The sequence below is a fragment of the Chinchilla lanigera genome, unplaced genomic scaffold, assembly GCF_000276665.1.
Source record: "Chinchilla lanigera isolate Chin_1 unplaced genomic scaffold, ChiLan1.0 scaffold00013, whole genome shotgun sequence".
In the NCBI taxonomy this organism is placed as follows: Eukaryota; Metazoa; Chordata; class Mammalia; order Rodentia; family Chinchillidae; genus Chinchilla; species Chinchilla lanigera.
In genome coordinates this window covers 19,180,831-19,193,623 of record NW_004955414.1, presented here as the reverse complement: position 1 = coordinate 19,193,623, position 12,793 = coordinate 19,180,831, and the positions used below count along the sequence as shown (strand labels likewise).

The 12,793-nt window shown below is 45.1% G+C and overlaps 1 protein-coding gene across 4 annotated transcripts in view; it reads left to right on the top strand.

Annotated features, from left to right (window-relative positions):
* LOC102026741 (folate receptor alpha) overlaps window positions 1-4,794 on the top strand; it is an 8,899-nt gene extending 4,105 nt beyond the window's left edge. For 3 of the 4 annotated variants that reach the window (XM_005379993.2, XM_013511700.1, XM_005379994.2), the window contains 4 exons: window positions 460-629; window positions 3,771-3,959; window positions 4,108-4,243; window positions 4,390-4,794. In XM_005379993.2, coding sequence (XP_005380050.1) covers window positions 468-629; window positions 3,771-3,959; window positions 4,108-4,243; window positions 4,390-4,670 — 768 coding nt within the window. In that variant the 5' untranslated portion in view covers window positions 460-467 and the 3' untranslated portion in view covers window positions 4,671-4,794. Of the gene's footprint in view, window positions 1-103; window positions 127-459; window positions 630-3,770; window positions 3,960-4,107; window positions 4,244-4,389 lie in introns of those variants that run through there. The other variant, XM_013511701.1, reaches the window with a different exon arrangement.
* Window positions 4,795-12,793: the final 7,999 nt, after the last annotated feature.

The following is a 12,793-nucleotide window of genomic DNA, read 5'->3' as shown; positions in this document are numbered from 1 at the left end:
TTTTTGAAATCCAGTCTCCCTATGTCATCCAGGCTGGCCCTGACAAGCTCGCTGGTTTGCCCAGGCTGGCCTCAAACTCGTGGTGATCCTCCTCCTGCCTCAGCCTCACTAGTGCTGGGATTACAGGTGTGCGCCACCACGTGCAGTAAGATCCCAGTAAAATTTTAACATTTGCCTCCAAAGAGTTTGAATAAGAGTCGGTGGATGCATGGCAGATTCCCTGCTGTTTCTGCACACTGCCCTGCCCAGATCCTCATGATTACCTGGACAATTCATAGAGGCTTCAGCCAGGGACTGTCCCCAGTGGGTGTGTCTGACCTGCTCTGACAACCGGACATTGAGCACTAGGTTGGAGGAGGTAGCGCAGGATCTGCCAGGCTCCACCCCCTGGGGCCAGGTCCGTACTGGAGGCCCCACTTCCAGATTCCTTGTGTCTCTGACCACAGTTCCGTTCTCCAGGAATTGACATGGCCCAGTTGATGACAGCACAGCTGTTACTCCTGGTGTGGGTGGCCGCATGCAGAGCCCAGGCCAGTGCTGCTCGGGCCAGGACCGACCTTTTGAACGTGTGCATGGACGCCAAGCACCACAAGGATAAGCCAAGCCCTGAGGACAAGTTGCACGAGCAGGTGGGTTGAGAGGTGACCTGAGGTGCCGTGGGGCAGACTTGGGAGGAGTAGGTCAGGAGAAGGAAAGGTTGGGCCCCCTTCGGTAGTAGAGGTAGGCAGAGCTGCCCATGAGACCTGCTGTTTGCTCTGATGTGGACGACTATTTGTTTCACACATATTGTGGTCCCTGGCTTGCGTGGGTCTTGGTTTTTAGTAGCAATGGAAATTAAGACTAAAACACAAATCTACAAAGGAGAAAAGCTTTCAATTGGAAAGTTAGAAGGAAGATAAGAAAGGACTCCAGCAAGGTGTGGTGGTGCATGCCTGTAATCCCAGCACTCCAAAGGCTGAGGCAGGAGGATCGATGCAAGTTCAAGGTCAGCCTGTGCTATATATTGAAACCCTGCCTCAAAAAACCAAAAAACCCCCCAAAAACCCAAAAACCCACAAAAAAAACTCCTCCCCTCAAAAGACCCAAAAAAGAAAGGGCTCTAGTTTAGGTAGCAGAAGGGGTCACATTATGGTACAGGGGTTCAGACTGGTGAGAGACCAGTTTTTATTTTTCTGGTCTTACTTGAACTATGTTGCAGGCTGGCCTGAACTCTCAGCCATTCTCCTGCCTCAGTCTCTAGTGCTGGGATGACAGGTGTCCTAACCTCATTCAGCTAGGAGGCCAGCTTTTATGGTTTGGCTGATTCAGTGGGGTTGGCTTGGTCACTATCTCAGTCCTGGTATCGCAGTTTTGAAATCTGAATGGCTGGGGGATAGTTTCTTGAACGTGTGCATGGACGCCAAGCACCACTCCAGAAAAAGTGCACCTCTTTGTGGTTTAGTCATGTGCAACTCTGCCTTTTCTGGAATCTGGGAGATGACAGGCTTAGAACAACGGGTAGAGACCTCTTGATGAATGTCCTTGGAAATGTCCTTGGAACCTCTCCCCCATCCTCAGTCTTGAATGGGGCAGGCATATGTCAATGCAGGACTAATTAACCTTGTTCTGTCACCTTTTAGACAGTCCCTACATGATTAACATTATATGTAGAGCTAAAGGGAGATGATGTATAGTAACAAAGGATATAAATTGAAAATGAGGTTGGGCATGGTGGCCTATGCCTGTAACCTCAGCACTTGTGAGGCTGAGGCAGGAGGATTTCTGTGAGTTGGAGGCCAGCCTGGGCTACAAAGTGAGTTTAAGTCCAGCCTGAACTGCATATTATTATTTCAACTATTATTAGTAAATGTTTGCAGTACATAACTGTTACATTTATTGTGGGGAGTTGGTACATGTACATAATACACAATAATTATTTTTGTGTTCCCAAAATGAGATTTTTTTTGTTTGGTTTGGTTTTTTGATATAAGGTTTCATTATGTAGCTTAGGCTGGTCTTGAACTCACTGTGTAACACAGGTTAGCCTTGAATTTGAAATGATTCTCCTGCCTCAGCCTCCCAAGTACTGTGCTGAGACTACAGGTATGTGCCCCCACACCCTGCTCAAAATGGCTTTTAAATCCCTGGCTGTCCCAGGATAAAAACAAAACAAAACAAAACAAACCATCCTTTTAATGAGCATCAGGTAAGAGCCCAGGATTTTGCCTGTGTCCCCATCTCTGTAGTAATCCCTGACAATATTATTGTTCTTGTACAGATATAATGAGCTGTTTACTACCTCAGAGAAAAGTTATTGACTCCTTGGGTGGCTGTCTCCAATTAGTCTCTTTTGAGACCTTGAGGTTTTTCCAACCCCTGACCAATGGTCTGAACATTATATGGGCCCTGGACCTTATCAGCACACTTAGAGGATATAATATTCTCTTGAGCTAAAGTACAAAACCACAAGCTCTGTGGATCTTATCCATAACTAATTATTAAGAAAACAGAAGGGGGAAAAATACCAAATCACGTCTTTGCTTTCAAGTAACCCCCAGCCACTGTCTCCAGCCTTGTTATTGACTTACTTTCTGCCTAACACTGTGACTGGCTCACTGGGTGCCAGATGTCAGTACAGTGCCAGTGGCCCCCCTTCTTGGCTGTTGGGTATTCAGATCCCACAAGTAAGGAAGCGGGTCCAGCGAGGAGCCTGGAAGTACGTTAGAAAAGCCCATCCTAAACTGGTGGCACAGGCCTGTTATCCCAGCAGGAGGATGGAGTATCGCTGCCGGTTCGAGACCAGCCTGGTTTGCGCGGTGAGTTCAAAGTGAGCATAAACTACCTAGTGAGGCCCTGTCTCAAAAAAAAAAAAAATCCACCCTGGGGTGGAAGTGGACACAGAGGCTTAGATTAGGAAGGACTCTCTGGTCCTAGGAGAGAAGAAGCACACCACCAATAGTGGCTCCTCTCTGCCATCCCTCTACAGCTTGGGAAAGGTAGCTTGGCCTCTCCCACCAGGAGACTGACTGCCAAGAATTCAAGATTTTTTGTTTGTTTTGTTTTTTTGAGACAGGGTCTCACTATGTAGCCCAGGTTGGCCTCAGACTTACAATTATGCTCTTGCCTCAGCTTCCTGAGTGCTGGGATTACAGGTGTGCACCATCATGCCAAGCTCTGACTGCCAAGTATTTGAATTTAGGCACCTGGTAAACATTTAGGTTGTGGTTCTTGACCCTGTTGGACCTGAGGTTTCTCTTTTTTGTTTGTTTGTTTTTTGTTTTTTTGAGACAGGGTCTCACTGTGTAGGGGGCACAGTGGGCCCACAAGATCTCTTCTATACATAACAGTTATGTTACCACAACACTCTCATATTCTGAATCTAGCTGAACACTAAATAAAGTCAATATAGCTGGGCATGGTAGTGCATCCTTATAATCCCAGCACTCAGGAGGCTGAGGCAGGAGGATCACTACAGGTTGGAGGCCAGCCTGGGCTACCTAGAGAGATCAAGGTCAGCCTGAACTACATAGTGAGACCCTGTCTCAAAAAACAAAACAAACAAACAAAAGAGTACGTAGGAGCTTAGTAAAAATGTGAATTAATGAATTTTGTAAGCTCCTTCTGGGTTTCCATGGCCTTTGTGAGTCCCTTCCTGTAAAGGCAGCTCCTACAGCAAGTCCTTCCCCGAAGGATTCTGAGTGGTGTTGGGGAATCAGGGACTGAAAGAGGGAGGCTGTGTGGGATTCTGGCTGTGCTGCCCTGGCCTCAGCCCCGTGTCTTGTCCCACACAGTGCAGTCCCTGGAAGAAGAACTCCTGCTGCTTCACCAACACCAGCCAGGAAGCCCATAAGGATGTTTCCTACCTGTACAGATTCAACTGGAACCACTGTGGGGAGATGGAGCCCGCCTGCAAGCGGCACTTCATTCAGGACACCTGCCTCTATGAGTGCTCCCCCAACTTGGGGCCCTGGATCCAGCAGGTACGACCGTGCTCTCGGGACCCCCAGCATAGCAGAGCTACTGGGTTTTCCAGACATCTCTGTGGGCTGTGCCTCCGGCTCTGCTTCTGTTTGGGGCCAGAGTGCTGAGGTTCTTCAGCACCAGCCCTTCTCCTCTCACATCTCCCAGGTGGACCAAAGTTGGCGCAAAGAGCGGATCCTCAACGTGCCGCTGTGCCAGGAGGACTGCCGGCAGTGGTGGGAGGACTGCAAGACCTCTCAGACCTGCAAGTCCAACTGGCACAAGGGCTGGAACTGGGAAAAGGGTAAGGGCTCAGATGGGGCAGGAGGAGGGAAGCAGAGGTGGAGGTGTGTGTGGGGGGGTTGAGATGTGCAGGGTTGGGATGGCAGGGTTGGCCAGGCCTGGAGACCATCCTAGGCTCAATCGCTGAGGTTTTCATCCCTCCTACAGGCTACAACCAGTGCCCCGAGGGAGCTGTCTGCCACCCCTTCCACTTCTACTTCCCCACTCCCGCTGCCCTGTGTGAGGAAATCTGGAGCCACAGCTATAAAGCCAGCAACTACAGCCGAGGCAGTGGCCGCTGCATCCAGATGTGGTTTGATCCAGCCCAGGGCAACCCCAACGAGGAGGTGGCCAGGTTCTACGCAGAGGCCATGAGCAGGGCTGGGTTCCGTGAGGCCATGCCTCTCTTGCTCAGCCTGCTCCTGGTGCTGCTCTGCCTGCTCCAGTGAGCTCCTTCTATTGTCTGATACCTGGACACCCCTGGCCTGCTTAGCCCCACAGCTCTGAGTGAGTTCAATTCCTGGTTCCTGGTGGGGCCTTGAGCAGCCATTTAAATAAACCAGACATTCTATATTTGTCTGCATTGTTTGGGGATGAATGGGAACGCGGTTGTCTTGCTTCTTGGTTTCCCTTGAAGCTAGTTACAGATGTGGTCAGTTCCCAGCTCTGAAACTTACTGTGAACCAGTCAGACCCTTGTAACCTAGGATCCTTTTTTTGAGACAGGGTTTTTTCTATGTGGCCCAGAGTGGCCTTGAACTCATGGCTATCCTCCTGCCTCAGCCTCCTAAGTGCTGGGATTTCAGGCGTGCACCACCATGCCCGACTCCTAGGACTCTTTCATGGTACTCAATTTCTTTTCTTTTCTTCTTTTTCCCCAGATAGGGTCTCACTATGCAGTTCAGGCTGACCTTGAACTCACTATGTAATCCAGGCTGGCCTCAAACTCACAGCAGTCCTCCTGTCTCAGCCTTCCAAGTGCTAGGATTGCAGATGTGTGCCACCATGCCCAGCTCTATAGCATTTTAATAAGAAAACAGAACAACTTCCAGACCCCATGTGAGGCAAAAATTTCTTAAAGCTTCCAGCCGTTACTTATATAGCTTTGAAGCAAAAGCACAGTATATCAGTGAAACTGACAAATTCAAAACTTTTTTTGAGACAGTGTGTATGTAGTTCAGCCCTTAGCGCTGGGATTACAGGCATGTGCCACTATGCCTGGTGTAAAACTTACACTTTAAAAGACACCATTAAGGCCCCTCATGGAAGCCTATAATCCCAGGATTTAGGAGGCTGAGGTGGGAGGATCACCTCAAGTTTAAGGCCTGCCTGAGCTACATAGTGAGTTCAAGACTGGCCAGAACTACATAGTGAGACTGTTACAAAAAAAAAAAAAGAAAGAAAGAAAAAGAAAATTAAATGTGAAACTGCCATATAACCCAGCAATCTTACTTCTCAGTATCTACTCAAGTAAAATGAAAATATTATAGCAAGTCTGTCTGTTTGTTTACATAGTCCAGGCTGGCCTTGAAGTCAGTATAGCACAGGTTGGCCTCAAACTTGTGGGGATCCTCCTACCTCAGCCTCCCAAATACTCAGATTACAGACGTGCAGAAGGATCACCACAAGTTTCAGGCCAGTCTGGGCTACATAGTGATTGTGTGGGCAGCCTGAACTACATAGTGAGACCCTGTCTCAAACAAACAAAAACAAATAATAAACAGGCAAACAAACACAATACGCTGAATGAAAGGGGACAGGCACTATAGACTTCATAATGTATGGCTCCATCTATGTCAAATGTCCAGGAAGACAAATTTACAGAAAGAGTATAGATTAGTGGTTCCTGGGGGGCAGGGTAAGACCAGGGATTAACTGTATGTGAACCTGAGGCAGGATGAGAATTACTGAGGGAATGAAAACTCAGAGTGAGGTTGCACCACTCAGAAAAATTATTTTAAACTTAAAAGGTGGGACTGGGAATTTAGCTCAGCGGCAAAGCACCTGCCTGGCAAGCACAAGGTCATGAGTTTGATTCCTGGTACCAGAGAAAAACCAAAAAAACCAAAAAACCTTAAAAGGAAAAGTTTATATTCATAATAAATAATTGCTTATAGTCTATTCTCCTATAGCATACAGAGTTTTTCTGTTTGTTTGGTTGATTTATTTTTATTTATTTATTTATTTATTTAGTCTGTTTGAGACAGGGTCTCACCATGCAGTTCAGGCTGGCCTTGAGCTCACTTTGTAGCCTAGGCTGGTCTCAAACTTGCAACGATCCTCCTGTCTCAGCCTCCCAAGTGCTGGGATTACAAGCCTGTGCCACCATGCCAGGCTGATTTTTTTGATTTTTGAGACAGAGTCTCACTATGTATTCCAGGCTGGCCTTGAATTTGTGTGAGTCTCCTGTCTCAGGCTCTCAAGTGCTGGGATTACAGGTGTAGTCCACCATGCCCAGCATAGAAAGAATTTTGATTCTGAATTTTGTGAAATATGCCCACAAAGGAAGCTATTATAAGGAATTTAGCATCTGGCTCCACAAAACCATTATCTGAGAAAAATTCTGTTCCACCATAATTTTTTCTTGAAAATCGGGGCCTGATCTAGATCTCCGGCACTTTTTAAAAAAAAATTACTTGTAAAGCTGAGTGTGGTGGTTCCCATAATTCCAACTTTTAGGAGGCTGAGGCAGGAGGATCACCATGAGTTTCAGGCCACCCTGGGCTACATAATGAATTTAAGACTAGCCTGAACTACATAATAAGACTCTGTCTCAAAAAAAAAAAAAAAAGCCTGGCATGGTGGTGCATGCCTGTAATCCCATCTGAAGCAGGAGGATTGACATGAGTTCGAGGCCAGCCTGGATTACACAGACCCTGTCTCAAAATTTAAAAAAAAAAATTTTTTTTTGAGACAGGCTGTCACTGAGTTGCTAAGTTACCCAAGCTGGTCTTGAATTTATGATCCTTTTGCCTCAGCTTCCCAGAGTGCTGGGGTTGCGGATATGCACCGCCACGCCCAGCTCCACCAGAAACTTTAAGAGACTGGTTGGAAGAAGATGGCAATCAAGCAGCAATTCTTTTTTTTTTTTTTTTTTTTTTTTTTTTTTTTTTTTTGGTTTTTCTCCTGTATCAGGAACCGAACTCATGATCTTGTGCTTGCCAGGCAGGCGCTTTGCCGCTGAGCTAAATCCCCAGCCCCTTCAAGCAGCAATTCTGTTCTTGCTATAGATGTAAACAATGCCAATAAGGCCAACTGAGGGGAGTGGCCCACTGACCAAGGATTGCTTTTTTAAAGACAGTGTTTACTCCAGTTGGCACAAGTCTGGCCTGCTAAATTGAGGGCTGCAGACCAGAGCCAGGGGGAAGAAAAAGGGCTGCATCGTATGACTCATCAAAAAAAGAACATGAAGTACCTTACCCAAAATACCAAGACAATAACCACAATCATATCTCCTCCATTAACATGACTCATTCCTTTACAATTACTTCTTACTACATTTTGCTGGGTAAGCATCTCCCTCCGTAGAAATCTTCTGTCTGGAGGCTGGGATTTTTCTGGAAATCTGAGCCTCAAGGCTTGGCTAGGTTGACTCATCCAGCTGTTAGTGTGTGGTGGGGATGTCAAATACATGAGTCTACTTCCTGTCTGTAAATCACAGCAAACACTAGGGGAGCGCAGAGACAGCGTCAAAGGGCCTGGTCAATCTATCAATTTTCTTTATCAGAATGAAAGCTGAATTTTCACTTGGATGTAATCTGTAACAGCACAACCGTCCCAGGGACTGCTTTGTTTCCTAAGCTCTCAGTTAATGGCTACTTTGAGAACATATTTTTAGAAACGAGGGAAGAGAAAGAGACAGGGAGTTAGTATTCTCCAGTTTCACCAACTTATTTTCTCTTTTATTTTGCAGTGCTGGGGATTGAATCCAGTGCCTTGCATAAGCTAGGTAAATGCTCTTCTGTTGAGCTACACCCCCAGCTTCACCAGTTTATTTTTGTTAATTGCATTTGTTCTATGTAAGCTCTATGAAGGATGTAGATGGCGAATGCATTTATATCTTTTTATTTTATTAGTGCATGTTTGCAGTACATAATGATGACGTTTGGTACATGCACATAGCACAGCTTAATTCTTTATTTCATCCCCTCTCCTGCCCTGTGAATGTATTTATAAACCTTGAGAGGCTTACAGTCTATTTTGTAATGTGTATGCCACAATTGCTGCCAATAATAAAAGGTTAAAATAAGGAATAAGATTATGTCAGAAGCGAGATGGACAGTCATTGTAGAAGCCCTTGTATGGTTATCTTTTTTCTTGAGGTAGGCTTTCACTAAGTAGCTTAGGCTGGCCTCAAACTCGTGGTGATCCTGCTGCCTCAGCCTCCAGAATTCTGGGATCACAGGTGTGAGCCACCTTGCCTGGCTCTTACATGAGAACATGAGTGCTTTTTCCAGCCAGAAAGGGCCATGATCATGGTCATAAACACTTTACCTGGCATAAAAAAAATCATTTAAGGGGTACTAACTACCGCGTAATGGTTCACATTTGTAATCCCAGAACTCTGGAGGCTGAATCAGGAGGATCACTGTGAGTCCACAGTCAACCTGGGCTACATAGTGAGTTGAAGTCAGCCTGAACTACATGGTCAGAGCCTGACTCAAAAAAAAAAGTCATCTAAAGGGTAATGATCCCTTTTTGTCTTTTTGAGACAGGATCTCACTATTCAGCTCAGGCTGGCCTTGAGCTCACTTTGTAGCCCAGGCTGGTTTCAAACTCACAATGATCCTCCTGCCTCAGCCTCCCGAGTGCTGAGATTACAGGTGTGCACCACCACACCCAGTGATCCCTTTTTTTTTTTCTTTTTTTTTTTTTTTTTTTGGTACTGGGAATTGAACTCAAGACCTCATGCTTGCCGGGCAGGTACCATGCTGCTGGGCTATATCCCTGGCGCCCTCTTTTTACTTTGACATCTTTCTCTACGTTGTGGACATGATGAGCAGAGACACATTAGTCAGCTTTCCACCGCTGTAGTGAAACACTCGGGAAAGTCAGCTGAAAGGAGGAGAGTTTTATTCGGGCTCATGGTTTTAGAGGTTTCTGCTGGTTCCGCTGCTGTGCACCGCAGGTGAGGCAGATCATCGTGGCAGAAGGATGCGGCAGAGCAAAACTGCTCACTTCACAGCAGCCAGGAAGCAGAGGTGGGCAAGAGCCAGGGAGCAAGGGGTCAGGGACAAGACGTAGTCCCCAAGGTCCTGCCCCGTTGATCCGCTTCCTTTAGTCCCACTTCCTGTCTCCATCATTTCCTAATTATGTCATCAAATTATGACCTAGATTTATGCATTGATGAGATTGGAGCCTTCACAGTCCAATCACCTCAGAGCCCCACCTCTGAACACAGGAAACATCTAGGGGCCATTTTAGATCTAAACCATAACAACAGGGTAGCTCTTATAATACTGAAAAACTAATTTTAAAAATCTAGAGCATGCCAATTATACCAAACTATTTTTAGCGTCCCTTTTTATCCTACTCTTCTCTTCTTATGGGTGCCATTCTGTGTGGGAGCAAATTCTTGGTGTACTCTAACAGCTGTGCCGGAAGTACAAGACACTGGCTGTAAAAGATGCCTTGATGGTTTTGTTATTTTGCATTCAAGGGTTGAGCTTGAAGGACAACAGAAAACAATCCTGTCAGGAAATGGCCTTAGCGTTGGCTGTGTGATTAATAAGAAAACCAGCCAGGCGTGGTGGCGCATGCCTGTAATCCTAGCACTTGGGAGGCTGAGGCAGGAGGATTGTTGCAAGTTCAAGACCAGCCTGGGCTACAAAGTGAGCTCAAGGCCAGCCTGAACTGCATAGAGAGACCCTGTCTCAAAAAAAAAAAAATAAATAAATAAAGAAAACCATATTTTACAACAACTTGTCATTAGGAATTATAACTTCCCTTAAAATGAGGACTCCTATCCTTTGATTAAGTTTTGTTTTGTTTTGTTTTTTGGTTCTGGGGATGAATCTAGCACCTCAGGTATGCTAATCCTGCACTCTAGATTACACACCCAGTGTCTGTCTTCTTTTTTTTTTTGTAGTTCACTGTCCTTACTACCTAACAGAACCCTAACTCCTGTCTCTAACCTGTTACACTAGGCAAATATTCTACCACCCAGATACATCCCAGCCTGGACTCTTATGTTAGTTAAATCATACCAGGAGTTTGATGTGAGTCAGCACAAAGGCTCCTCCCCCACCCCCAGTGAAGGTTAAAAAAAAAAAAAAAAGCCTTCTTGAGAAGTGAAGTTCAATTTCAGCTTGGGTAAGGACCTAAACTCTGATGTCAGAGGAAAACACACAGGAAACAAACGCAAACAAACAAAAACCCCGTTTTATATCTTCATGTTAAGCGTAGATTTTATGCTATGACTGACCAATATTATTTAAAGCTTTATAGTTCTTAAAATAGAAGTAATCGGAAGCAGTACTTCTAGAAGGGCAGAGTAAGGACATCTGAAAATCCATTCCTCCATAAAAGCAGCTAGAACACTGGCAAAAATTGCCAAAATCAACTTTGAACTCTTGAAATTAACCAAAGCAATTTAAAAAATCTAAGCAATATTTAAGAAATTTCAGTAGGAACAGTGAACTTTGTGGCATTTTTCTTGTTTCTTCTCTCTCCAATTCCACAGTAGCCCTCAGGCAATTTCACTGTGACTGTGAAAATCAGCAGCTTAGCAGCCACTAGAGGGGGTTCTAATTGTAGAGATTTGGATTTTTTTCTTCACCTTGTTTTTGGTAAGAATAGCTAAGGGTTTGTCTATTTTGTTCATTCTTTTGAAAATCCAGCCCTTCCATTCATTGATTCCTTGCATTTTTTTAAGTCTCAATTTCATTAATTTCTGCTGTGATATTTTAAATTTCCTTCCTTGTACTAGCTTTGTGTTTGGGTTGTTCTTGTTTTGTTTTGTCTTGTTTTGTTTTTCTGTACCAGGAATCAAACTCACAACCTCACACTTGCCAGGCAGACATTATGCTCCTGGGCTAGGTGGCTGGCCCTGTAACAACTTCTCCTCCTCCTCCTCCTCCTTCTTGTTCTTTTTTTGTTCTTGTTTTTCTAGGACTTTTGTGTGTGTCTTTTTTGAAACAGAGTTTCACTATGCAGTTCAGGCTGGCCTTGAACTCACTTTGTAGCCCAGGCTGACCTCAAACTCACAGAAATCTTTCCGTCTCAGCCTATCAGGTGCTGGGATTATAGGCGTGTGCCACCATGTCTGGTCTTCCAGGATTTTGAAGTGTCTGTGGTGTCTGAAGAATCTGTCCAGGATTTATTTGTGCTCACTCTGTTTTTCTGTATGTTGTACTGGAATTATTGTTCATTCCTAGGAACTGTCTTATTTCTTCCTTGATTTCTGCTGTAACCCACTGATCACTCAAAAGTGTATTGTTTGATTTCCATGTGTTTGCACAATTTCAGTATTTTCTTTTTCTATTCATTTCTGGTTTCACTGTCTATGATCTGATCGTATGCATGATATAATTCCTTTTTTTTGCATGGTATAATTTCAGTTCTCTTGCATTTACTTAACTATGCTTTATTGGCTAGTTAGTTTGTGTGTATTTTGGAGAAAATTCCATGTGTGCTGAGAAGAATGTGTACTATGGGTGGGACACCCTGTAGATATCTAAGTCCGTTCATTCAGAGGTTTGGTTCACCTTTGATATTTCTTTGTTGATTTTTTTGTCTAGTTGATCTATTTGTGACAGTGGGGAATTGAGGTTCCCCACTATAACTGTGTTGATGTTTCCCTTTAACTATTTTTTTTGGGGGGGAGTATTTTAGGGACTGAACCCAGGGTTTTACACAAGCTAAACATATATCAATCACTGGGCTACATCCCCAGCTCCTCTTGTACTGATGTTTATCGGATATTTTATTGGAGGGGGGTGATCCTGGGGTTTGAACCCAGGGCCTCATGCATGCTAGGTAAGTAGTCTACCATGGGGCTATACTCCAAGCACCAGTGGTATTTGTTTTATGAAGTTGTGTGCACTATTGTTCAGCGAATAGTCCCAGCCCTCAGAAGGCTGAGGCAGGAAGATCATTTTGAGTTTGAGGCCAACCTTAACTACATAATGAGTTCAAGGCAGCCTGAACTACATAGTGAGACCCTGTCTCAAACCTCCAGCCCCGCCCCAAAATGCTGGGAATGTTGTCACATAGCTGTAATCCCAGCATTCAAGACACTAACATAGGGGTTGGGGATTTAGCTCAGCGGCACAGAGCCTGCCTGGCAAGCAGTGACTGCTGCTAATAATTGTGAACTCTTCCCATTGAGTTGTTTCCTTAACCAGTATGTACTTTGGTTTGCCTCCTCTGATCAGTCTTGGTCAAGCCCCTAGATCTGTTGCCCTCTAGGGAGAAGCCCACTCAGATACATTTGTGTGTGCTCCCCAAAGTAAAGGAGGCTCCTGCCCAAGAAGGGAAGGGTGACAAGGGCAGTTAGGAGGCTTGGCAGGTTTATGTGAAAGGAAAGCGACAGATCTCTTGTTAGAAAGATCACTGTGACTACTGTGGGTCAG